This window comes from Lygodium microphyllum, chromosome 4 (assembly GCF_053477565.2).
Source record: "Lygodium microphyllum isolate KBCC chromosome 4, Lygodium_microphyllum_v1.1.10, whole genome shotgun sequence".
NCBI classification, from domain to species: Eukaryota; Viridiplantae; Streptophyta; class Polypodiopsida; order Schizaeales; family Lygodiaceae; genus Lygodium; species Lygodium microphyllum.
Window position 1 is genome coordinate 168,872,392 of NC_141138.1, and position 27,818 is coordinate 168,900,209.

At 42.7% G+C, this 27,818-nt stretch overlaps 1 protein-coding gene across 1 annotated transcript; it reads right to left on the reverse strand.

Annotated features, from left to right (window-relative positions):
• Positions 1-6,778: 6,778 nt before the first annotated feature.
• LOC148037880 (uncharacterized) lies at positions 6,779-10,033 on the reverse strand. The gene is made up of 3 exons (XM_087676840.1): positions 9,709-10,033; positions 9,561-9,617; positions 6,779-9,224 (listed from the first exon to the last, which is right to left on the reverse strand). The coding sequence occupies exons 1-3, from the start codon at positions 9,910-9,912 to the stop codon at positions 8,514-8,516; spliced, it is 972 nt and encodes a 323-aa protein (XP_087532966.1). The 5' UTR covers positions 9,913-10,033; the 3' UTR covers positions 6,779-8,513.
• Positions 10,034-27,818: the final 17,785 nt, after the last annotated feature.

Here is a 27,818-nt window from a genome sequence, read left to right on the forward strand (position 1 = left end):
GGAGGTGGAGGAACTAATGGCCATGGTCATGAACTAAAAGGAAGCTCCACCAGGCAGAGCTTGAAAGTTGTGCACAAACCACTGAAGATCTATCAAAACAGATCGCATAAGCCTACCAACAATACTCTGTGGTTGAGCAAGGTAGGAGGATAGCCGAGGAGCAGCTGTTATAGAATCCGAGATACACGCTTGAATTTCTTATATACTTAAAATATATATGGCAATTATTATGTTGGCATAGAGGGAGAATAGATGAGAGAAAAGAAAGATGTAGAGAGAGAGGTAGAGAAATTGGCAACACGCTAGGGACTGGAAGATGGGCCAGTCCCCCCCCCCCCCCTTGTGAAGGTATATTATTGACAAGGAGCAAGCTCCTCCGTTACACATGAGCCAGTTCTTACTTGTAGATCTTGGAAACAAGATCACGATTCCTTGCACGGTATACAACCGCCTAACACTTGCACAACTTGGAAGTTGGCACCTTTTGATCCTTCTTGAGTCTCCTTCTCTCCTACACAATATGTGTAGGGCTCTCCTCTTGGCACTTGATTTCAGCAGAGCTTCCGCAGCACTTGCACCTTCTCTTCTCCTCTTGGAACTTGATTTCGACAGAGCTTCCGTAGCACTTGCACCTTCTCTTCTCCTCTTGGAACTTGATTTCAGCACAACTTCCGCAGTACTTGGTTTCAGCAGGGCTTCCGCAACACTTGATTTTAGCAGGGCTTCCGCAACACTAGCACCTTCTCTTCTCCTCTTGGATACATGCAAAGTGATGCTTCCTTCACCTCCCCCTTACACCCAAGGAGAGCCTTCTCTTTTATAGGATTTCAAGAGCTTCTCTTCTTGGAGAGAGAGTTGAGTTCATCTTCATGCAAGATGTGATTGTTCCACTCTGCAGCACTAATTTCGAGATATCTCTTTGTGCGTTATTTGGATGAAAAAACGTCCAACATAAAAGTTGTAGATCTCCTGTTTCCGATAACCCACATGGCCCATTTTTAGAGATCGTTTTTCTATTGTGATGTATTTTAAAATGGCTTTTCTAAAAAAATAGATTTTTAAACTGTACTCTTAGATTGTGGTCCATGCAACCACCTTGAGTCATAGATAAGGAGAGTTCATTAGATTGCCTTGGGCCTCAACCTTAAGATTTAGTTCCACACAAAAACGTATGTCATTTTAGACCTTAGAAAGCGAAAATCACTTCTCTCCTCACTTCCAAAGGATCACCTCTCTCGACTTTCTTAGTGATAGAATTCCCTCTCTCGTCTTTCTTAATGAAAGAAATGACCTTAAACCTTGACTTGCAGGGGAGAGGATAACCCCAAATGAATGCAATGCTCATTACACACAAGTAAACATTCCCAGGCGTCCCTGGACGCACACATAAATACATATACACAATGCTAATGTACTTTCTCTTCTTAGAACTCAATACATCTTCATTTATATGTAACTCCTTCATTTTTGTGTACACTCTTACACTTGGCAAACTCTTCTTTTCCCCTTCATAACTTGTACTGCCTGTACTATATATCCTCGTCACAGTGCTCTGATCACCCCATTAAGTGATGCACTAGGTGACTCTTTTTTCCTATTGAGACTGCATCTACATTGCTGATCCCTGGCAATGATATTCCCGCCTACTTTGTCTGTGCTCTGGTCATGACATGCATCGGGATGGGTGTGTTCTCACTGTCGAATGTCTCGACTCCAAATAGTCCCAAGGGCACTGAGGGCACATTTGTTGCGTTAGGGGATGGTTTCCATCTAGGGCAATCAGCAAAGAGGTGAGTCATGCTACACTTGACACATCTAAGGTTGGCTTTTTCCTTATTTAGTTGTTCTCTCTTTGGACAGCGCAATGCTATGTGGCCCGGGTGACCGCAAGTCCAACACGAGATTGGATCTTAGGTCAGTCTTATGAATCCCCTTCCCCTACCTCTACCTAATGCCATTACTGGTACTAGTCAATAGTCCATCAAGACTAGGTTGCCCTCTTCGTCGTACGAGAAGTAAGGACTTACGTAGGCTTTGCCTTCGTTAGGCTCCTCCACGTAATGGACTGGAGCATCACTTTGGTGGATGGGTCACATAGGGTCCTGGTACCGGGGATGCCTACTGAGTTGATCTCTATCTTAGGGATGATGGGTTTTGCATCATTTGGTGCTAGAAGCGCTAGTTGGGCTCCTCTTCCAAGGAAATTTAGTGGCTTGTTCCCCAGGTATGGCGGGTCGTACTGCTAGACATAGGGGAATCTCCTAGGCAACCTACAATGCATGGCATCGTGGCCGAACCTACCACAGTTTGCACAAGGCCTAGACCTAGGATCCTAGCACTTAGCCGGGAGGTGGTTGCCGCCATAATGTATGCATTGGACGTGTGGTCACGTCGGTTTCCTCACCAATTCCTGTAGTCGTGCTAACTCCATTCTCACCTCGACTAGCTCCAGGCCTTGGTCTATACTCTTTTCCATGTCCTGCGTACTAGGAGTTGATTCCTTGCTGGAGGTGGTGGTCCCCTCTAAGGTCCTTTGACTGGGGTTATCACAGTTTGAATTTTGAGAGCTCCTCTCTTAGCTAGTCATCAACCCTAATTGCTTCATCGAAGACCCTTGCCAGCACATCTCATTGCAGGCTAGAGTTGCCTACCAAAGCCTTGTACAACTCCTCACTACGAATTCCGTTCATGAACACAATGGAGACTGCTCTTTCATTTGGTCGCTCATTCATGGGGATTCTCTTGAAGAGGCTGCCTACATGAGTGACATATTCCCTTATGTTCTCCTTGTCCCTTTGACTAACATTCATCAGTTGAACTATGAGGTTATCAGAGTATCCCACTTCAAAGAATCTCTTAATGAAGAGATCTTTTAGTCGAGCAAAGTTTGCCCCCTCTGCCGTGTCTAAGCTGGTATACCATGTCCTATCCCTGTCGCCTAAACAGAGTCCAAAAGCTTGGGAGCATTGTGTCAGGTTTGTGAGACCATTGGCCTCGCAAACTTGCTCAAACTGCTCAACAAAACTGTATGAGTCACTACTAGGTTGATACTTGTCTAGCTGCTTAGCTTTCGCATGGATTTTTTATTGGCTCTTTGCCCCCTGAGTAATTCTTAGACCTGAGAGTAGCGAGGTTGCTAATGCTACAGCACTCTGTTTAGCATTCGTGTTGTCAATGAGACACTTGGTCACAAGCTCGCTCAGCATGAGATCTACCTCTAGTGCTTTATCTTTCTCTGCAGTTGGTCCTACCTTATTTTGCTGGCTAAGGCTAGCATGCATCAAGCCGCATGCACCTCTATGTCCTTTTGCAGCTTCCTAATTCTCTGCTTGTGGTTGTAGGCAGCTATGCCTTGCAATGCTCTCCTAACCACTTTTCTCTCTTCCTCCAGGCTTGCCACCACCTCCTCTAATGGCCTACCGTGGGGTACTGTCCTAGTTAGCATGTCGTATTCGTTAACCATGTCTTGGACTACGACTGGGAATTCACCCAAGTCCAATTGGTCCTCTCCCTGGTCTATGTTTGCTCCTGATATCATTCATGCTTCCTACTCCATGAGATTGTCAATCAGTACTAGCAGCTCTAGTAGCGCTTTGCCCCCAATCTTACTACCCTTTTGATCCCACTACCGTTTTTGAAGGTCCTATTGATGGGACTCCAAAGCATCCGACTATGTTATGGGGTCTCCTCCTATTAGTGTGTTCCTTGAGTTATTAAGTCTGACTACATTTCCTGTTATTGAAAACAATTCTCAACTTATGTACACTCAATGTTGGGTGTTCCATTGTGCACGGTGCAAAATCACACTTTCTATTCTTTTCCAATGCACTTTTGTGGAAGAAATTACTGTGTGAAGTGCATTGATAAAATGATCATGCAATTCTAGCTCTCCCCCCTTTGTGTCTACGACCTAGTACGGCTCTACGCGTAGTCTCTGGTCGCTCTTAAGGGTAGTATGGAAACTATGTCACAGTCAAGAGGTCAACCTCTGGGCTACAAACCGAACTGGCCAATGTGACCAAGCTACTAAAGTCTACCTCTAAGTGGCATTGTCACAGTTTCCTCTAGTTCCTAGCTTTGGCAAGCCAAGGTGGATTTCCTGAGGTATTCAAGAATGTGTCCCAATAGGTCCTGCCCCGGGGGGTGGTTCTACTCCTAGTTCTTGTGTCTTCTACCCAACTAGTCAAATTCCCATAATCGGACGACAGTCCGATTCTGGGTGGGTTTGACTCTCAGAGTCAGACGATCCGACTAGTCTAGTCCAACCCCAAAACATGGTCCGAATGTTCATGTGGTCCTATTGCAGTTTTTGGTCCAAGCGAGTTACGTGGTTCGACCAATGGGCGATCCGATTGGGGAAGATTGTCCGATTGGATGGTTGGATATCCGATCGGACGGTTGGTCCAATCAAACCAAAGGGCTTGGTCTGACTATCAAGGAGTATCCGATCGGACCAAGGATGGCAGTCCGACTCGTGGAGTCGAATGGTCCAATACTCCCAGTCGGATGGTCCGTGTATCCATCTACTCTGGGAGTCGAACCAAGCCACAGTGGTCCAACTACGAACCCGACAACACAATGCAATGATTTTTTATTGATTGCTCCTAGCGCTCATCACAACCCCATGCCATACCTTCTAGATCACATCAATGGCATATCCTTACGTACTTGGATCGATCGAAAACACCAAAATCAAAGTGCATGATCTTTGTGATTAGTAGGTCTCTCTCTCTCATGTGAAATAAGGTTTTCCTTGCCACTCTTGGCCTCTTATTGCCCTGGCCAGATCTGCATTCACCTTAATCTTACTTCTCTTACCAACATTTAACCCAAGCTTTCGTTTTTTGCCCTTCTTTTCCCTATTTCAACATGTTATATAGCAATAAAACGCTATTGTGTGCTCACACTATTTTAATCCTATCCTACCTAATGCAATCAAAAAATCACCATATAGCATTCATGCTTGTTTAGCCTACTTATCTACACATCCAAACTCAAAAATACTTACTTGTTTTTTATAATTAACATGCCTAAATCTCCTATCTACCTCAAGCTCCGATTAAGGGCTGGAACCCTTACTTCGATGCTCGATTTGAAGTGTGCAAGCGCTCAAACTTAAATCTGTTGTCTTAACAACAGAACCAAAATATAGAGAAAGGCACAAGCTGTATCGCGAAGACCCACGAACTTCTTATTGTTCAAGCGTTTCAAGCAAGCACTAATGGCTACCTCTCACATAACCAACACACTATCTCTCCCTATGAGTATAGTGAGCTTACCTTGATGCTTGATTGAGTTGCTTCCTCTCTCAAGCACTCCGATAGCTCCACAATTCTTGATGCAAGCTCGAGCATTCTTAAACATCCACCTCCAAACTCCATCCTCCATAGCCGAACGTAAGAGAAGAGAAGAGAAGAAAAGAGGAGAGAAAAAGAAGAGAGGAGATGATGGAGAGCTTCACCTCCTTCATCCCTCACCCTCATACGCTCACTCCCTCATACTCGCATTTCCTCCCTCAAGCACACACAAGCAAACAAAAAGAAGAGAAGAAAAGTCTACTTTGCAACACACCAATGAATGAGCTCTCATTCATCTTTTGAACTTTATATACAAAGTCCTAAATCCCATTGGGATGGTCATCCCCTTATACACTTTTTTATATGGTCGATCGTGACCTAGGTTTTTTTTCCCATTGTTCTCTTATCTTCCTAGCTTCCTTTCTACTACCATCTACTTTTACAATTTGCACGAGAGCCCAACGCTCTTAAAATAAATCATGGTATGCCTTGCACTCTCTTTAAAAAGTATTGACTTGCACTTTTTCCCATGCGTCGTTCTCCTTCATTTAAGTCTTTTTAACACTTCTTATATTTTCATATTTTTCTTGGCGCACCTTTATCTTCAGTCTCACTTTTGCCTTGGCTTTGTCCTCTGCTTTAGAGTTTTTCAATTTTCCACCTTGTTCATCTGAGGATTAACACACACACACACACATAGAGAGAGAGTGTGAGTGAGTGAGTGAGTGAGTGAGTGTGTGTGTGTGTGTGTGTGTGTTTGTGTGTGTAATATACTTTTCCATTGCACAAAGAAAGATAAACAAAGTGTGCCACTCTAATTCCAAACCTTTCATAAAAACAAAGAGAGAATCATTCATATTAACTTAACCCTAAAAGAAATATTAAAGTCAAAGAGACTTGAGAGACTTAAGAGACCTAAGAGCTACACTAAGGTTTAAAAAGCTTTGGAAATTCCCTTAGATATAAGGAAAATCATATTATAAATAGGAAATAAATGTTGTCATTATATACTACCTTTGGCAAAACCAATGAGGATCTTTATCAAGAGTATTAGTCACTTATTAACTTAGTACTTAGGCTAAGTAATGTCCTATCATTTTTTATGATATAGGTATTTTCTCTCTCACAACACACTTCACAAGTAACATTTCAAAACATCCATCATGATTATAATATTCACAAGAAACTTTTTCCCATCCAATGAAAAAAAGAAAGATGTTTAAATGCAACCAATTTTGGAAAAATAACAATACTAGCAATTTTATAACTAAAATGTCAAAAGTAATCTACTTCCATCAAAGACAAATTTGAAATTCAACCAATCTTATTTTAGCAGAATAAGATTTGATATCAATGAGTAATGTTGATATAATGATTACTCTAGTATTGTGGCTTGAGATTATTCACACGACTTGGCATTGTTAATGTGTGACAACTTTTAGTTTCAAGATGGGCTTCAAAAAACTTTAGTACTAGTATCTATGTGGCCTTTATCTATTTATCCTTTTGCTCAAATCATATGAATTGATTCTCTAACCAAGTAATGAACCAATTAGCCAAATATCCTCAAAACATTGGCTAAATCTCTACCATCCAATTTACCTAATATACAATATATATTGAGAAACCATCTACCTTTAGATACTACAAACTCCCAATTCACTCTCGTATGCTATTCCTTCAAACATCATCTTCACTCTTGCCTTCCAAATACCTAGAGAGTTAAGATGAGAACAATGCAAAGACTATACATCCTTGACGTATCAACTAGTGCAAAACAATATACTGTCCCTATTTTCTACATTGAAAATGCAAAAAATCATGATGTTCTTGTTTTGCCATTGTAAACCCCCAAACCGCAAAAAAATAACTTCCCAATCTATGAATGCAATACAATCATCCCAAAAGAGATGACAAATAGACTTTTCTCCAACATGAGCATTTGCCCTCGAAAAGGCCTCACCTAGTCGATTTCTTGACTATAATAGGACACCCCCATTACCACTTTCCAAGTGAAAAGTCTATAGTCAAGAAGAAGCTTTAGAGACCAAACGTCCTTAAACACATTGGCCAATATCTTTGGAGAAATATCCACTTGCCACACTTTACAAATTCTACCAACTTTTGATTCTTGATTGCTAACAAGCATTCTCATCAATTTTGAACAAAACCCATCCTCAATTGCCTTATTTGCAATATGAAGCTATGGGATACTTGGATAAGGACAATGCAGAATTTGGGGGGTAAAACTTCAAACATACAATGCTACTAGATCCCAAGATAATCTACATGAGTTTGGGATCTACTCTTCCCCCTTGAATTCCTAAAATGAGTTGACGTGCCTAGTGAGCATCATCCAATGATGACCTTAGAAGAACCTCCTCACTTTGAAAGGAACCTCCCTCTCCTCCTAAGCACAATTGCAAGAGAGGGCTGAACGCCCAAGTTCAAAAGGCATTCTCTTCACCATCTACTGACGCACTAGTGGAATCCCAAGTGATGCTACCAAGATTCTATTCCAATCCCTTGCCATGCTTCAACAAAGGCCATGAGCCTTGATTACTTGTGTGGTGACAATAGTTCTTCTCGAAAAACAGCTCTATGAACATTTGGGTGAAAAGGCACTTCCTGGAACCGACATTTTCTAAGAAAGTTTAGCCCTTGTCTTGATGGACTTCGCTTTAATGTCTAATAAGTGCAACCCCCTAGTTTCCTTTTTCTTTTACTAGGGTTCAAAACCTATTCTGTTCTGACCCCATGGCCCATTGTGGTTAAGAGTTTGAAACCAGTGTGAACCCAATGGCCATGAAAACCTAACACCTTGGTAACCTTGAGATGCACTCTGGTGGGGACAGGTTCACGAGTGATACAACATGCAAGTGCTTTGCCCTCCGCCCTGAATTTCTTCAGAAAACTGTCAATCCGTCACTGCGATGAGTTAGTTAGATACCTCTAAGAAGCCTCAGTCAAAAATATCGCAAGTCACAGAGCGATGTCTGTAATATAGCTTACCCCACACATGTGATAACAAGTCCCTACACAGTGCTTTTGACAAGAAGTTGATAATCACACGTTTTTATATGGAACAGAGTTTTAATGCTCACTTTCACCGCCCTGCAGAAGGTTTTCTCTATTCGGCATGAATGATTCAGGCAAACCTTTCCATCGATATCAAGATCTTCATCTTTACGAGGATCCAGAATACAGCCTACCAGGCTACCTCTGTTTTCTTAGCCACCCATCAAGAAGGCTTTGCCTTGGCTTGGGCTTGAAATTCTTCTTTCCATCTCTTGGGCAAAGCCAGCCGTTCTCATCAGCTACTGCGTAGCCCACCTTCCTCTTGGCAGACGCGTTGCTAGGGCACGATGTCAAGTCCTCTTGTACAGCAACCAACCCGGCCTTTTTGATAAACCATCTCTCTTTGTTTATATTTTCCTTTCCTGCCAAGTTCTGGTTATCTTGCTCTGTTCCCACAACACTAAGAAGGCCTCTGTTTGAGCAACCAGCAGCAGGTATAATATTATAGCGAGAGGTCCGCATGAGAGAAACTTCTATGTCTGTCTCATTATGTAGGGAATGCTTCACTTCAACTCCCATGCTTCTGCTTGGAAGCCTCACTTCATCGTGCGCATCACATCGCTCTGAAGACCTCGTTCCGCTCGAGTTACCTTGTACGACCACATCATTTGATTTGCAAAGCGGGGCTTGACGCAGCTGAACTTCTTTGCAGAGTAGCACACCAGATGGGCCACTTCGTTTTCTTGATTGGGCGTCTGATCTACTCGTTTTTGATTCACTGGTGGTGCTCAGATGGTTTTCCTGTGCTTCATTCGTGCGCACCGCAGCGCTAGGTTTGGTCAAATGGGCTTCTGCAACGCACTGCGGGCAAGGGCTTTCTGTGCCACACAGCTGAGAGCATGATTCATCCTGTGATGACAATAAACCACAAGAGGCTTTAGACAAATCCCCACTTTATCCCCTCCATTGTGTGCGTGGAGGATCTCCTGATGCTAAGAGCAGTATTGGCAAAAACAATGGAAATTGCTGGCCCTCTCAGCACATAGCTGGGAGTGGGGTGCCTCCCAAGAGTGACTTTGAAGCAAAAACAAGAGAGAAGAGCTGCTTTTTCCACATGGGAAAATGTCCAAACCTTCTTGTGAACAAAAATCCACAAAACAGTGGAAGCAGTACGAAGAAGAAACGCTGCCAACCCTAGCTGATGCAACTAGGGCTAATGCGGCAGAAGAAGAATAACACCGGTACCTGAGACCCCAAAGAGAGCGTGAAATCTGAGAAGCGATCCATGGCATTGGCTGTGATCTGCTCACACCCAAACCCGCACATTAACAGCCCTCCATAATACATGGAGACAGAGGAAGCTTAGAAGGTTCAGTTTTTGTCGAATGCTTACCTCCGACGACAACGACAAGGAGAAGGGACATGTGTCCGCAGAAAGAAAGCTGCTCGAGGAGACGAGCGAGGCATCTTGGTGCTGGAGTGACGATAAAATGCTGAAGGATTGAGGAAGGGAGATGGAGGAGATGGACGGGGAATGGGAATAGGAATTGCAGTGAGGGCAATCATCATCTGGTTCATGAAGCCTGCAGAGGGCCATGAAAGCTAGGATGAGTCGCAGTCCGGCGGTTCTTTCAAATTCCTGAGGCCGGTTACACACTGGAACGCGGCCGCGCCCCAAATCTGAAAACGGGCGCCCCCCTCTTACACACTCCGGCCGCCCGGCATCTCCATCCCCCCCACCCCCCCCGGGCCCTGTTTCAGCGTTCCGCAGGGCGGGGGAACTCCCCCATCTGGTTTCGTCCGCAGGCCCTTTTAGTGGGCTCCAAGCATCCCGCTCACCAATCAGTGGGGCTTGCAGTTGCACCTTTGTTGCCCGTTGCGTAGGAGCCGTTGTGAAGAAGCACGTTACGAGTTTGCATTTCACGCCAAGTTCTCCACATGTATAAACGTCGTGCCAGGGGTTGCCATGCCTATGTGTTCGTCTGGATTCATCCCTCTCTTCACATAAATCCATACACAACTTGAAGGTGGGAAGCCATCTATGAGCTTATGCTTCCATCCATTTCTGTGAAACCAATTGTATGTTAATGCATGGCCCATTGGTTGCAAGTGCTTGTAGTTATGGTCTTATCGCAGGTGATTTGCAAGCTTCATCTATCACAGGGGTATGCTCTCTCTCTCTCTCTCTCTCTCTCTCTCTCTCTCTCTCTCTCTCTCTCTCTCTCTCTCTCTCTCGCGTAGGAAATAGGATACACAACAGAAATGCACTATTGTTATTAAAAATTGCTCCGTTCATTCTACTGATAAAGGCTCTTTCTGTGTTGAGCTTTGGAATTAAAATTGCCCACACATAGGACAGAAATGTCTCGGACCACCAAAGGCGAGGAAATGTGATAAAGAAGGATGAGCAGGTGATTGAAATGGACGAGGTCCTTAGGGAGAAGCCAAGGGGCTTAATTGGCTTAATTATGTTGGAACCCATAGGTAATGCAACTTGACCTGATTTTGGAGGGTCGGAGGCTACTTTCTGTAACAGATTATCCTAATTGGTAAGTACATTAGAGGCAACAAGCAAGGTTGTATCTTGGTTTAGGTGGTTGAAATCGCCATCGTGCAAATCTTTTGTATACACACTTTGCAAGCTATCTTCGGTAGCCATGGGTGTATTGTTGATGGGACGCAACCAAAGGTGAAAGTAGGTTTTTCATCTGCTTCAAGTGTATCCGCATGGGAGGGGGCTGCTTTTGTTATTCCGATCACAATATGTTCAGGTGATTATATTAGCTATGTTTTTATCTTATGTTCTAGTGAACTATACATTTTGAATGTTGTCTGTACACATGTTTCATTTGTGTACATGTGTGCTATCTTTTAATCTTAAAAAGATATTATATTTGCAAATATAGTTGCCATTTGGAGACCAAGCATAATTGTTTTTGCAAACCAAGCAAGATCTATACATCACGACTTTTGTAAAGAACAAACTTTGAGTTTGTATATAGTTAGTCTCTTCATTAGCATATTTTTTTTTGTCTATGCCAACACTGGGTTGATTGAGAACAAAATTTTACATAGCACCTATTTTGTTAAGTAGTCTCGAAGTATCTATACACATTTGTGTACACTATGTTGATTGAGAACAAAATTTCACATAATATCGATTTCGTTATGCACACTTGAAGTACACGTACATGTTTGTGTACTACTACATTTGTGTACACTATGTTGATTGAGAACAAAATTTCACATAATATTGATTTTGTTATGTTGAAACTGTTTGAAAAGACTGTCCATGGTGCTGCCCATCTTTTTGAAACTATCCATTATCCATTGTTTGAAATTATCCACTGTCCATAAAATGGAATTGTTTGAAATTGTCCATTGTCCATTTTAGCATGTTTGTGCTAAAACTGTTCGAAAATATTGTCCATTGTGCTGCCTATTTACAGGGAAAATTTCTCATCATGACATTCACAAATGGTTTGTGCATGGCTTCAAATTTCAGCATGTTTGAGCTCTCTTAATTAGCATAATACCAATGTGAATGTGGCATCAAATGTTGTTATAAATTATGGCAGGCATATGCTGAAATTAGTATCCATTGTGATGCCTATTTGTAGGGTCTTGTTTGTTTGAGATGTCATAATTATTGTTATGTAAATAATAATAATGGATCAATTATGTAAAGGACAATAAACCTGTTTATCCATTTACGTATTGTAAATGATGGATCAATTTTCATGCGTAAGGTGGAGCTCGATGGATTCTCAAGAGAGCACTTCCATGGAGGAGTTTCATCGATTCATGTCTCAAATGAGCCAAGATGCGATATGCAATAATGACTTTATGTATTTGTTGAGCCAAAGTGTGGGTGTTCCAAGCCACATTCCAAGCCATAGTGCAGTTAATAATAACCATGTAAATGTGTTTCCAAACCGCCCTCCTTTGATGAATCCTCGTGCTCCTCAATTCGTACCATTCCAACGACCAAGACAATTAGGTATAGAGGGACCCACAACAATACGCAATAATGTAATTCCTCGTCCAATTGCACATAGTCCTCAACATGGCCCCTCAGCATCGCCACAACAAGAACCACAAGCAATAAGTTCCTGTGATGCAATCCAGGACACATGTGAAAGAGGTTGACTTGGTTCAGACTCAAGAACCAATGGTCCCATCTTTTGAGTATGCTAACAAGCAGCATCCATTGTGAACTTCATTGGAGTCCGATGCTCCTAAACGTCCTAAACCAAAGAGAACGTGGAAAGAAAAGAATCCAAATGACAGACCTGAGACACAAGATCATTCAACAGTCACAAAAAAACCATTTGCACAGTGGAAGGATGCATGGACAGTACAACTCATTCACATCCGAGGATCCATGAGTGCAGAGTTCTAAAAGCCACCGAAGCAAGGAGTGGATACATGGTCCAAGGTAAGCTACCCAGCTAGCATCACTATTTCCAAAGTTTGACAAAGATGGTGAGGCATGCAAAAAACGTTGGGGACGCGCTTATGAGTCATATAGAAAGAATAAGGCCCACAATGCCCCCAGATCAGGCAATGATCGTATGATCATTTGTCAGTGGTATGATCTTGTGCATGAATATATGTGGAATCGTGCCAATGTTATCAGCGATGCACATGCTCGGTTTGTTGGTGGGTTGTCTTCTCCAGAAGACAACAGTGCATCAGTCTCCAATGATCCAGGTGACCACACCCAGGAAGACATTGGCTCCAATGAGCCTTTGAAGATCAAAGGACTAGCCAAGGAGCACACAACAAGAAGGGTAGAAAGATAGAGGAGTCTCTCGGTGACATTGGTAGCATTGCCCGATCAATGTTAGCCAACCAAAAATCAAACCTAGAGGAAAAAAAAGTATTTGAAGAGCGCAAGCTCGTTATCATGGATACACTTGCCTCCTCTATATCTGGTCTGTTAGATGTAATCAAAAGTCTTAAAAAGGAATGATTGTTTCAACTATAGATGAATTTGGAACTTAAATTTTTTTTAAAAAATTCTACCTATACATCTCTCTTCAATTATCTCATAAAGTTTCGTCAAATCTTTTGACAGGTGAATGGATGACAAAAGTCTTTTGATAATGTGTGTCATCGATGTTGTAGTTGTTGTCATGGCAATGTTTCATCTATTGTTAAGTGATTTGGATGACGGGGACGATGACAATATGCAATTGCATACTTTGATGGAGTGCATGGCTCGAGGTTATGTTGCACTTCAAGCTTATTAGAAGATAGGCATAAGAACCCACTGTAAGTAAGGGTGTATGAGGGCATATGGGTGTGAATAGCCTTAGGGGCAGGGAAAACCCTAACCCTAGCTTGGCAGAGGCTATATAAACAACCTATGGGTTACTATCATGTGTGGAAGAGTGTACCCAAGTTGTACTTGTAAGCAACTTGGTAAACAAGATATTGTTCTTGTACTTTGAACTCTCTTCTCCCTCTTGTGCACACATTCCAATGCTGCAACTCTACTTCTCCACAAAGCTAGGATAGATCAGTGAAGGCACGATCGACGGTCATGATGGGCCTATCCAAGACCACAAACTTTTATGAAGCAGGGGCTTCTTGGGAGTTATTCAAACCGAATGTTTAAAAGTAGGTTACAAGTTAGCAGGAGTACATTTGAATATCTCATCTCGTGAAGTTACCACCACAAATGTGACGCAAGAACGGGAACTATAGAAGGGCAATACCTGTGGAGAAGTGGATATGTGTGGCTTTGCATTGCCTCGCGAGCAGCTCAAATTTGGGACTTGTAGCTGATTTGTACGGAGTCTCAACTTCATTTACACAATTGGCTGTTTTGGGGACTTTTGCGATGCACTGGTTGCATTTGGATTGCATGGTGTGTACATAAAGTTACCGACATCACAACAAATGAAAAAATATGCAGTTGCATTTCAGGCCCTTCGAGGTATTCCAAATGTTGTTGGTGCAATAGATGGTAGTCGTATACCCATCATTGACCCAAGAGAGAACCACAATGATTATTTTAATAGGAAGGGATTCCTTTCAATTATTCTGCAGATAAGTGTGGCAGCCAATTGTATTGTTTGGGACTATGATGTTGGCTAGGCAGGTTCTATGCACGATTGGAATGTTTTTCAACATTCATACCGTGGAAACGATACACAAACAAAGCTCTGGGATTATACTATCTACCAGGCAATTGTGCTTATCCTGCACGCTTTTGGGTGCTTTCTCCTTTCAAGGGTAGTAAGGATGGGCTATCTCCGGAATGTTATTATTGGAATTACATACAATCAAGTACTCGTATGCCAGTTGAAAGGGCATTTGGCATCCTTAAAGCGCAATTTCGTACATTGTTGAAGAGATGTGACATGCTTTTACAAAATGTCCCGAACATGGTGGCAGCATGCCTTGTTCTACATAATATATGCATTGTGCATGGAGATAGTTTTGATGATGCATGGATACGTGAAGCGACATCAGAACTTGAGAGAGAAAGTAATGTGCCTCATCAAGACATGGACCATCAAGATAGTTTGAGGAATGGATTAGTAGAGGTTGCTATGCTAACTAACACAGGTACCATGCAAGCAATACAAACAGCTCAAGTAGTGGAGCCAACACAGGAGGCAAGCCATCTTTGGGGGGCATCTCGAAGAGACAACGTTACTCAAGCCATGTTTCGAGAGAGGGAGAACGCAAATGTGAGAACAATCTTTGGTTATTTTGACTCTGTGGAGGAGATTGACGAAACGAAGACAACAGTGAGTAAACTTATGTAGCATCTGCAGTGCAAGTGGAAAGGTGGAAAGAGGAGTGGTGTGCTAAAAAAAATTCCCTCTTTCCACCTTTCCACAAAGAGCTTGGTAGAGCCATGCCTCAACAACATGGTGAAGGGGTTCAACTCCCTTGCTCTCTCTTTCATTACTAATTTTATTAGTCAGTTTTTTTTAAGTTTTATAATGCTTCTAGTTTTATTCGTCACTTTTTTTAAAGTTCTATTAGTTGTTTTAAAGTGTTTAATCATGTATTCTAATAATAAATATTATGAGAATGATGATCAACATCCGTAGCATCCCTTCATTCGCATGCGATTCAGGAAGTGTTCAGTGCGCGTAGATGGTGTCTAGTGTATAAACGATTGCAGACAAAAGATGGACTGACACTTATTGACAACAAAAAGTGACCGCTGCCCAGTGTGTAAGGACAAGTGACCGCCCAAGTCAACTTTTCCTGTGCCCACCAAACTGGGCACAGATTGGGTAGGCAATGGCGATGTGTAACTAGCCTCAAAGGGTTTCTAACTAGTGTTCGCTTTGGAAAATTTTAACTTAAAAATTTAATGAGATTTTTGAATCAAATTTAATATATTTGTCATATCCATAACTAAATTTTTTCTTAAGTCTATGGTTTTAAACTTTTCTCTTCAAATTTTGAAAGTGTTTTTGAAATTTTTGCAATTCATTATTTTACAATAGATCTCTATTTTTCATTAATATTGGTTACAAAGTCAGGGATCTCTCTATAGTTTAATTTCACATTACTAAGGTTTTCATAAGAAAAGCGCTCTCAATGCATAGGTGGAGTCTAATGACCTCATTTTATGTTAATCGCGACTTTATATGAATAATAATAAGTAGGCATTCCATGCTTAGGTTGCACAAAACATAGCAACAAGTCAGTGCTTTGCACCAAGGTTTGGATAGCAAGGGTTTTAGGCAAGCTCGCATGGGTAGCTAAGGGGTTAGGTATTGGCACACCCTAACTATATTTCTTAAATGCTAAATCAATCACACGCCCATTCACCTAGACCACCACATGCACCTCAAAAAATATAAAAACCACTTATATGTATATGAAACCATACATATTGTGATGAAACTAGGCTTATCAAGCTATGATGTAGCATTTGGAGCTTCAAACACGTATTAGGGGCCATTATACACATTTACTCACACACATGCACATGCAATGCACATGCGCGCACACACACACAGGACAGGAGAAAGGGATTGCTAATCATTCATACCAGAGGATGTACTACTAACGGTCACACATATGCTCAACCAAAGCACATAATTTGTTATTTATGTTCTTTGGTAATTTTACAATATGAATGATAAATTAATCATTTGGGTTTTATGTTCGTGTATATGGATGATCTAATATGATATCTTGATGCTTCACTTATCGTTTCACAAAATATGCATTAGGCTATTTACAAAGAAAATAATGAGACAATGTAATCTAATGACCATGTGACATTGTTTAGGCGAGGGAGGGGGTTTGGCTTGCATTAACGTAGGATTAACAACCCGTGCTACTTAGGCACAAGTGATGAAAGCACTTTGTGTAACCTTGAAATGGGAGTTGGCTAAACCCCAATTTCAGATTCAAGAGGCGGGGGGAGGGGGGGGGGGGGAGCGGGACATCTATATTATGTAAGCATGTTGACACCCATACTTAGGTTGTCAAGTTTAGGATTTTTGGGTATGCATAATGTAGAAGGTTTTTAGGCGCTCAAGTTAACACCCATGCTTAGGTTGTTTGTATATTGCAATACCCACATACCACTTATTGCTTCAAGAGTTTCAAGCCGAGAGCTATGGATACCTCCCACATAGTCGTGCGCACTCTCCCTCACACAAATGTAATGAGCTCACCTTTGAATTTGATCGAGTTGCCTTCTCCCATGAATCAACTAGTAGCTCCATGATCCAAGATGCACTTTTAAGCAAGCTCCATCTCCAAGCTCCATAGCCACTCGCACGAGAAAAGAAAAGAGAAGAAGGAGAATATAAAGAGAGGAGAAGAGCTTCTCTACTATCCCTCACTCTCTCACTCTCTCTCTCTCTCCCTCTCCCTCTCTCAAACTCCCTCTCTTCCTCTCTCAGTCAAGAATGAAGCGAGAAGCAAGAAACAAGAAGAGAGCAAGTTTAGCCACACCCCAAGAATGAGCTTCTTCATTCACTTTTTGACTTTTATACATGTTGTCTCTCCTCCTTGGGTGGCCATCCATTTTTTTGGTTCTGTTCCTTCACTCTTTTTCCTCCTCCTTTCCTATTAGCATAGCCTTAGCCCGTGCTTCTCATTCTTTATAACTTACACAAGAGAGAGCCCATTACTCTTTCACAAAATAAATTACAATGCACTTGTTGGTGCTCTTTCTGTAGAAATTTTAAGGTGCCCTTATTCTTATGCATCTCCCTCTTACATTTAGAATTTTTTTCCTACACTTTGTATCTTCAAATATTTCTTAATGCACCTTTGTCCTTCGTCTTCCTCTTGCCTTGGGATTTGTCTTCCGCTTTCGATTTTCTAGATTTTCTGTCTTGGTCTTCCAAGGGTTAACATTACCTCCTCCTAACTAAGTACCAGTCCCATGGAACTTGATGGTAAAGATTGAAAATTTTGAGAGTTGGTGTGGAATGGTTCTTGGAGCCTTTGGGGAACTAGGTCATGTTAAAGATGCTTTGTGAAGTAGGTTTTTAAGGTTGCATATGTTGAAGATAGATTGGTGGTTGAAGAAGACCTTCGTAGTTTTGTTGGCTTGCCACACTGCTGTACAATGGACATAAAAAGAAAAATAGGTGTTACTGCGCAATGCATTGTGCAAATGATGGTGAACGTGGGAGATGGGTCGAACAATAGGTAACCCTGAGGTGTTGTTCCAAATTTGAGGACCTAGTTAGTGTAAAGGGAGGTGTTGTGTGTATCTTAAGGAGACAGATTTATCAAAATGTCCTGCTCACCCTCTAGCAAGCATTTTGTATGAGCTTATTAGAATATATGAGCGATAGTAGCTTGGCCCTTGCTCATGAACGTGATGCGACTTGACGTGTTCCCTTGTAAATATTTTAAAAAAAAGAAAAGAAAGAAAAAAAAAAGAAAATAAGTGAAAAAGGAAAGAAAAGAAAAATGAAATCCCTCCATTTGTACTCTATGAGTGTCATAGCCACTGCATCTAGGGACGAGCGTAGGTAAAGAGAAAGGGCAACTAGAAGGGAACGTGAAAAGATGACCTTGCCACAATGGCTGGTCATGTAAAAAAGGGAATGGATGCCCAAAGGGATAAGGGTTTTGTATATAAACTCAAAAAGTGAATGAGAAGCTCATTCTTTTATGTGTGGCTAAAGTGGACTCTTCTTCTTCCCTTCTTCTCTCCTTATTGCTTGCTTACGTGTGCTTGAGAGAGGAAGTGTGAGAGTGTGAGAGAATGAGGGTGAGGGATCTTAGAGAAGAAGCTCGCCATCATCTCCTCTCTTCTTCTTCTCTTCTCTTGTCTTGTACGCGGCTATGGCGGATGGAGCTTGGAGGTGGAGGCTTGAGGATGTTTGAGCTCGCATCATGGATCATGGAGCTACCGGCTTGCTGGACTTATGGCACAGCTTGCCTCTGTACAAGCTCCAATACATGAAGAAGATGCTATTGCTATTCTCCTAAAAGCTGTAAAACAGGTGTTTCCTACTCTTGTAACCACTCTCACCAACATTCCAGATCCTACATTGGCAAGTACCATTCAATCCTGTTTGGATGAAGAAAAGAGGAACCACAAAGAAAGCAGCAACAGTCAAGCAACTTCAAATTCTCGTGATCAAGTATTGGTTCATACAGTTCTCACTAGATGTTCTTTCTGTAAGAAAAAAAGACATCTTGTAAACAACTGCTGGAAGAAGTATCCCGAGAAGATGAAATGTAATAAGTGCAAGAAGACAGGGCATATCACTAGTAAATGCCCCAACACTCCTGATATACCCAAAGAATTGGTGGCCAACTATGCCTCCAATCCATCTAAAGATCGATTGTTTTGACTCCTTAAATCATCTACCTAAAACAACCTTGTAAGCCTGATTTATAAAGGCATCCCGAGAAGGGGGGGAACCTCTTACATGCTTTGTAATCCAATGCCACCCTGGCATTGAGGGGGGGTGTTAGAAGAAAGGCATAGGAACCCACTATAAGCAAGGGAGTATAAGGGCAGATGAGTGTGAATAGCCCTAGGGGCAAGGGAAACCCTAACCCTAGCTTGGCAAAGGCTATATAAACAACCTATGGGTCACTATCAAGTGTGGGAGAGTGTACCCAAGTTGTACTCTAAGCAACTTAGTAAGCAAAATTTCATTCTTGTACTTTGAGCTCTCTTCTCCCTCTTGTGCACACATTTTAATGCTACAACTCTGGTTTTTAACAAGCTCACTACACCCCGATAGGATTGAAGGTGCTTCAGCTAGGTGAGAGATATCCATTTCTGCTGGCTTGAAACGTTTGAAGCAATAAGCGGTCTGTAGGTCTTGGTAGTTGAGCGTGAGCTCCCTCTACATTTTGATTCCATTATCGGGACCAACAGATTCAAGCTTAAGCACTTGCGTGCCTCAAATCGAGCAACGAAGTAAGGGTTTCATCCCCGAACCAGAGCTTGAGATAAGTAGGATATTTTGGGGTTTTTATCTTCGCAACAAGTATTTCGATTTTTTGATGATTAGGTAAGTAGGAAGATTCGTTTTAGTATTTGGGTTTTGATTTTTGTTGCATTTAGAGTAAAACGGGATTGAGAAATCAAAGCAAAAATCTTTAGGGTTGCTACTATGAAACAGGTCCAAATAGGGCACAAAACGAGAAAAAATGAGGAAAAAGAGCACTTAGATGTGTTGATGTCGCAAGGGGAGTGATTGGAGAGGCCCAGCCTTAGTTGGGCAAGGGTTTAAAGCCAAAGAGGTCAAGGGAGAGCTCATTTGCAATAATAGCATTGAGAGAGAGAGAGAGAGAGAGAGAGAGAGAGCTTGGAGAGACCAAACCTTTGTAGCGGATCAATTGATTCGTTCCAGAGGTTTTTGAGCATGTCAGGTATATGCAAACCTTGATTTTTGTCCACCATAGATCTATTCTGGAAGTGCCTGTGACCTAGATGCTTGGAATCGATTGATTCAAACCAAATCGTCGCCCCTGCCCCAACATGCATCGTCGCACTCGGCCTGTCCGAGTCCCAGATTTGGACGGCCACTTTGGGCCGAGCCTCAAAATCAGCCTTCAGCATGCTTCCAGTCGGCCCAACTAGAATCGGCCACTTGAAATTTGGCCCATTGGATTCGACCTCGACCACTTGGCCCTGCCCACTCGGACTAGCATATTCGGCCCACCATCCAAATTGGACAATCAATCACCCGGCCATGGGGGATTCACTAGTAGTAATAAGGAGACGTCACCTACCTGTAAGAAATATATGAAAATACCCCTTATCTACCCCCTATTTATAGGATCTTACCTTATAAAATGTACCTTTCTTCCCTTAAATAACCCCCCTCCCTTACACTCACGTGGTACCATACGATAAACCCTAGTGGACCCCCTGGGCACTCGGCCCACCTTGCCATATGGCATTTGGACGGCCTTACGTTTCGATCCTTGGACACACTCGACCCTCAAATTCAACCCTGATATTATTCATTCCTAGGCCACTCGGACGGGCCGAATCTAATACTCAGACCTTGTAATTCAAACCAGCTGGGCCAAATCTGGAATTTGTTAGATTTGACATCTATAGACCCCCTGACTAACCTGGACCATAGATGTATGAACCCGCGAGAGAAATACAAACGAACAGAATACCTTTCTGGCACAAGAAACAAGAGAACTAGCGAATCATAGACCTAGAAGCAACACCAACCAACCTACTAGCTATCCACCTCACTAAGAATGCCAAATAAAACCATAGACCCTGAGCTAGACCTTGACTGATGAGCGGAAAGACATAGTGCAGATCCTAGAGACCAACAAGAGCAACGAAGGAGACCGAGCTTAAAGCCCTATTAGGCCAAGAACGTAGATGAGAGTGCTAACGCTACTTTTATCATTCTACATTACACCCCACATTGTTTTTCGACACTTGAAGTGCACCTAAAGGAAAGCTAAAAGCTTGATTTTGCATGGTGCACGGGAAAGAGCGCACACACATACACACATACACACACATATATACACACTGAGTGACGGTAAATTGAGGATTATCTGTAAATAACAAGGAATTCACTCAGACTTAAGAAACTGAACGAACCTAGCAGTAGGAGAGGACCCTGAGACTTAGATGGGTAATCAAGAACCCCAAGTTGTAGGACCAAGAGTCAGACACAACACATGAGTCAGACTCATCAAGGATCGACATCATTAGGGAAGTGAATCTACCCGACTTAATCAATCTCATCGACACTTTGGTGGAACAAGAGACCGCAAACATAGCAGAGACCAACTCAAACCACATATACAAGAAGAGCTCAATCTCGGGGATTTCTCAGATGAAGTACAACAGATGGTAAGTAAGTACGACTTGCAAACTGAGATGGACCACCATGGTAGGCCATCCAAGGATATTGTAGTAGCGGACCTCAAAGAGGAGAGGAAACTAGCGTAGAAAGCTTTACAAGGCATGCTAGCATATAATCAGGAACAGTAAGCTAGAAGCTTGCGATAGAATGTAGAAATACGAGAGATCGAGTGAGAGTGGTAGCCTTAACAAACAGAAATCAAACAAGGCCTGATGACGCACAGAGAGAGAGAGAGAGAGAGAGAGAGAGAGAGAGAGAGAGAGAGAGAGAGAGAGAGAGAGAGAGAGAGAGAGAGAGCACTAGAAGGAGACCTTACACTGAGTGAGCTTCCATGAAGTGACTATTAGATGACACGTTAGTAGAGCAGAGCATAACAACACTAGAAAACTCATTGCTCGTAGGATTAGGAGTCAACTAGGGCTCCAAGATCCAGTCAATAATCCCTATTGTTGCTAAGTAGTTAGACAAATGATGATCCCTACAGCATTGTAGAGCAATTTGAGCAGGTTTGTGAGGCCAACAGTCTCACTGATCTCACCCAGCGCTTGCAAGCCTTTGATCTGTGCCTAGGTGATAAAGATAGGACCTGGTACATGAGCTTAGATGCCGCAGAACATAACAATTTCAACCATCTCAAGAACCTCTTCATTAAGAGATTCTTGGAGGCTGGATAATCAGACAAAATGATCATACAGCTCATGAACTTGAAGGAGAGAGATAAGGAAGATATCAGAGATTATGTGACCCATGTGAGGAGTCTCTTTAAGAGAATCCCAACAAACAAACAACCCATGGAAAGAGCGATGTCCACGGACTTTATCAATGGAATACGCAGTGAAGAGCTCTACAAGGCCTTGGTAGGCAACTCAAGCTTGTAGTGAGACGTGTTGTGACTAGGGTCTTTGAAGAGACCATAAGAGTGGAGGACCAGCTCAAGGAGAGGAGCTCTAGGAGCTCAAGCCACGATGAGACTAGCTCTAGAACCTCAGAAAGGGCAACCACATCCAATGAATGATCGATTCCAAGTGGCTAAGATAAGGGAAAGAGTACTAGCCAGAATTAGGAGCTAGTAGAGATGAAGATGAAGCTAGCGAGACTACAAGAGATGATGAGGAGACCCTCATGTCCAATGCATGTATTGTGGTGGAAACCACTTGCCAACTAAGTGTTATGACCCTAGGTCCCAACCATGTGCCAATTGTGGTAGATTCGGCCACGATGCCATGCATTGTAGACTGTCGAGGAGACTCCCATACTCGTAACCTTACAATCAGCCTTACCTAGGGAATAGGCCATCAAGTTTCTTCAAGAGGGGAGCCCATTGGCTCTCCTGGCACTTAATGACACTAAATTAACCATTCCTAGGATGGAGATAAATCCCACAGGCATACCCTATCCACCTGGACCTTTCGTAACTCATCCATTAAGCGACACTCTAGTCTTCTATATGGAGAAGTCGGATGACAACGAGCCCTATGTGAACCATTACGTCTCGTATGACGAAGAGAGCAATCCAATCTTCATGGATTATCAACTAGTATTAGTGATGGCGCTAGGTAGAGGTAGAGGCAAAGGCTTAGTCACCCATGACACATCTCCCCACGCTACTCTGAAAGGGAACAAGCCAATCGAGACAAGGCTGATTTTAGATGCGTTGAGTGTGGAATCACACATCTCTTTGCCGATTGCCCTAGATGGAAGCCATCCACTAGCTTGACAATCATGCCATGAGTCCCATTGGGGTTGTTCGGTGTTGAAACAATGGACGGTAAGGCCGCACCCATCCCGTTGCATGTCATGGCTCGAGCACAAAAAAAGCAGGCTAGCATCACTGCCATGGCCTAGCAACTTAGATGCAGCCTCAATCGGAAAGAAGATCTATAGCCAAAGAAAAAAGAAAACCGATGCAAAGGTCACACTTAAAACCGAGAGTGCCACAACACTACCTGCTGGAAAGAAGGTCACAGACTCAAAGACAGAGACATCTGCTCCAAAGACTGCTGAGAAGGGGAGTGCTAAGGTAGGGGAGTACCCCAGCCTGAAGTGCCAACTAGAAGTCATAGAAAAAGTGAAGGAGTGGGTGAAAGAAGCCCAAGAACATCGTGAAGGGTGATGCACAAGTTAGAAAATCGTACGGGCTACTCACCAAGTATATCCCTTGTCCTGAGGATGAGTGAGATTGAATGCACATGCTAGCCACAATCAATCTGCCATTCTCAGATAATAAGGAGTACAAGCAAGTCACTAAGACAATTGGTAAATCTAGTGACACGCCCTCAGTACTAGTCTGCATGATGGCTAGAAGCTTGCAAAGACGACCCACCCTTGTTACATTCCATATCCTGAGCAATAAATGAGAGCACCAGGAGATCTTAGAGCATTTGATGAATAAGCTAGCTAGCAACCCAACAGCCAATCTCAAGCTGCTCAAGGATCTCTTGGATGAACCCCAAGCGGCGGTGGACCAAGGTTCACGATCTGAAATTGATATACAATTGGGCCATATACGTCTTTGCTTGGTCCCTCGATGGGCTAAAAGGGGTAGATCCGAGTGAAGTGACTCATAATATACCCATGACGCCTGATGCAATGTCAATCAAGCAACGATCGTATCCTATGACTCCCAAGGATGCCCACGCTAAACCGATAATGTGTTGAGAGCAAGATTCGTTTACGAGATTGAGTACACAGACTAGGTCTCACCCATAGTGATAGTACTGAAGAAAAACGGAAAGATCAGAGTGTGCATCAACTACAAGAGAGTCAATGTTGCTACCAAGAGAGACAATTACCCATTACCGTACATTGAGCATATGCTCAAGCAAGTAGCTGGTAAAGAGGCCTATAGTTTTCTAGACGGCTTCTTAGGGTACAATCAGGTGCAAGTGCATCCTGACGATAGGCACAAGATTGCATTCGCCATTGAGTGGGGGGTCTTTGCCTGCATAGTTATGCCCTTTCGGTTGTCGAATGCACCAACCATATTTCAAAGGCTCATGTGTGCCATATTCAAAGACATGCTTAGGAAAGCATTAGAAGTATTCATTGATGATGTGTGTGTTCACTCAATTGGAAGAAACACTTAGACAAAACTCCGAGGCGGTCTTTGAATGATGTCAATTGTATCGTCTCCAAATACCCCTTGAAGTGGTATTTTTGTGGGTAAAACATGGATGCATCCTAGGGCATGTGGTGTCAAAGAACAACATTGCCATTGACTTTTTGAAAGTCAGGGTTATTGTCGATCTACCACCACCATCTGATTACAAAGGAGTTCAGTGCTTCCTAGGCCATATGGGGTATTATCATAGATTTGTATTGAACTATGCATTGATTGCTAGACCTTTGTACAAGTTGCCGATAATATTCGAATGGACCGATGAATGCTAGCGTGCATACAAGGAATTGAAAAAGGCTCTAACCACAACACCAATCCTATGAGCCCTTGACCAGTGGACCATAACCTTCCACATTCACATTGACACTTCAAAGTTTGCTGTGGGAGCTGTGATGTGCCAACCTGGTGAACACAATCTAGACAATCCAGTGGGCTTTGCTAGTAGACAACTCACAGATACAAAAATGAACTACTCAACGTCAGAGAGAGAGGGTTTGGCCATGGTGTTTGCTGTAAAGAAATTTTGGCATTATCTTTTGGCTACACCTTTTACCTTCTTTGTGACCATCAAGCCTTGCTTTATCTCATTAATAACCCTTGTGCTATATGATGCATTGCTTGATGGTTGCTTTTGCTTTTAAAATTTGACATCTCGGTGGTTGTACGCAAAGGGAAGCAGCATTACATGGCTGACTATATGTCTCGCATACCCATTGGAGAAGCCACTGGGGGATAGGGCATCATGGATGAATTGACAGGCACACATCTATTTAACTTGTCTAGCGAACGAGATTTGTTTAGAGCTGACTTGATGCCATATTGGGTAGACAGCATAGTCTAAGTGCTTGAACACGGACTACCTGAACGACCCATCGAAAAGGCCCGACTTGGGCGACTCATTCTTAGGACAACTCTACAGGCTAGAGCAAGGTGGGTTTCTTGTGAAGATGAGTGTGCAAGCATGAAATGCATGATGCACTTGTAGAGACACACGACAGGATTGCGGGAGGACATTTCAGCAAAGACACGACAGCCCACAAGGTACTGCAGTCTCAACTGTGGTGGCCTACTCTTTTTTGAGACACAGTATGATTTATCAAGCACTATGACGAGTGCCAATGAACCAAGGTACCTATTTGCAAGGACAAAATGGAGTTAAGTCCCCAATCATTGCAAGACAATCATTCGAGAAGTGGGGGATTGACTTCATTGGGCCTATTAGTCCCATAGCACAATATTCGCAGGCCAAGTACATAATTGTTGCCATAGATTATCTCACGAAATGGGCAGAGGCACAAGCCACGAGAAAAAAACAACACTAGGACTACTGTTAAGTTTCTATGGGAGCAAGTGATCTCACAATTCAGTTGCCCCATTGAACTAGTTAGTGATCGAGGCATACACTTCATCAATGAAGTGATCGCTCATCTCCTATTCACCTTCTTGATCATCCATCAAAAATCCTCACGATACTACCCTAAAAAAAATGGCCAGGCTGAGTCCACAAATAAGATTTTAGGAAACATCCTGACCAAATTAGTCTCTACTTCGCACAATGACTGGGATAACAAACTAATGGCAACCTTATGGGCCTATCAAACAGCCTATAAAATGGCTATAGGATAGACTCCCTTAGGTTGACTGACGGAACTAAAGCGATTCTACACGTAGAGTTCTTAATTCCTAGCTTGAGAATAGCTCTTCAAGAGAGATGGGATGGAAAGGAAGCATGGAGGGAGTGCCTAATGGAGCTAGAACGCATATTGGAGACTTGACTTCTAGCTGACCATGTGCTAACATGCGAGAAGGCATGATGCAAGAGTTGGTTTGACAAGCATGTCGAGCAACAAGATTTCGAACAGGGTGACTTAGTACTGTTGTACTTAGTAAAGGTCATTAAAAAAAGATGAAGTTTAGATGGCTAGAACCTTTCACAGTTCGCACCATTAGCCAAACCAATAATGTAGAACTTGAAACCCTAGAGAGTGAGGGCATAGGCTTTTTCAATGGCAGTTGCATAAAGAAGTACTACCTGCCCACGCACCCACTACATGTGCCTCCAATGCTAGAGTCCCCTATCAATGTACGAGTGGCCACTATCATGGAAATTGAATATGAAGATGAGGAAGCCGTGGCCGGCTTACCTGCACATGATTGTCACTGCCTAGCAAACACATACATTTGATGCATTGATCCATGAGGGAATTGACTTTAATATCTTGACTCACGATCATTGGATTCAAATTGGTAGACCACAATTGTAGCTCACTAACACCAAACTTAGCCCATTTGGGGGGCTATCATATGTACTTATGGAAAAGTGCAAGGTTGCAGTCTTTATCGAGTCTGAAAGTATACCAATGATCTTTTATGTGTTGTTGAATGAGAAGGATGTACGGGAATCATTGTTAGGACACATACGTTTAAAAAGCAGACACTTTGTAATGTCGACTACTAGTCATAGTGCATTCATCAAGCCATCGACAACGTACGTATAGTCCATGGCTTTTAGAAAGGGGGACAATGTGGCTCCATCAAAGCCTGCAAAGCCACCAGTAGAGCAACCCACCACCATGCCTAAGGAGGGGGGTTGTAACTCATTTCACAACCCGCCAAATCTCAAAGCTAGCAACTTGCTGAAATCAAAGCTAAGGCCCATGTACCGCAATTCAACTGGCTACCTAAACAAAAGGGCTACCACCTAAAAGTGCACAATCACGATCTTGCAAGGCTAGAAACTCGTATTCGAAACCTAGGAGGCAAAGAAGGAACTATAGGCATCAACGAATGGTCAAGCAATGATGGGTTCCTAAGATCTTATTGCAAACGCAAGGCTATTACGAGGGTAATGCCTAAATTTGGGTACCTAAAGCCAAGATGGACAAGGGCACTACTCAAATGCCACCCTCAAACTTGACCACACCAAGCCATGTGACAGAATACACCCCAATGCCGCAAACGACTCAAGTTGTGAAGCCCATAGAACCTCAAACGCATAAGCTGACAGAGACTAAACAAGTCCATCGACCAAAGATGTAGCCTGCTACTCGCACATTGCCTCAACCT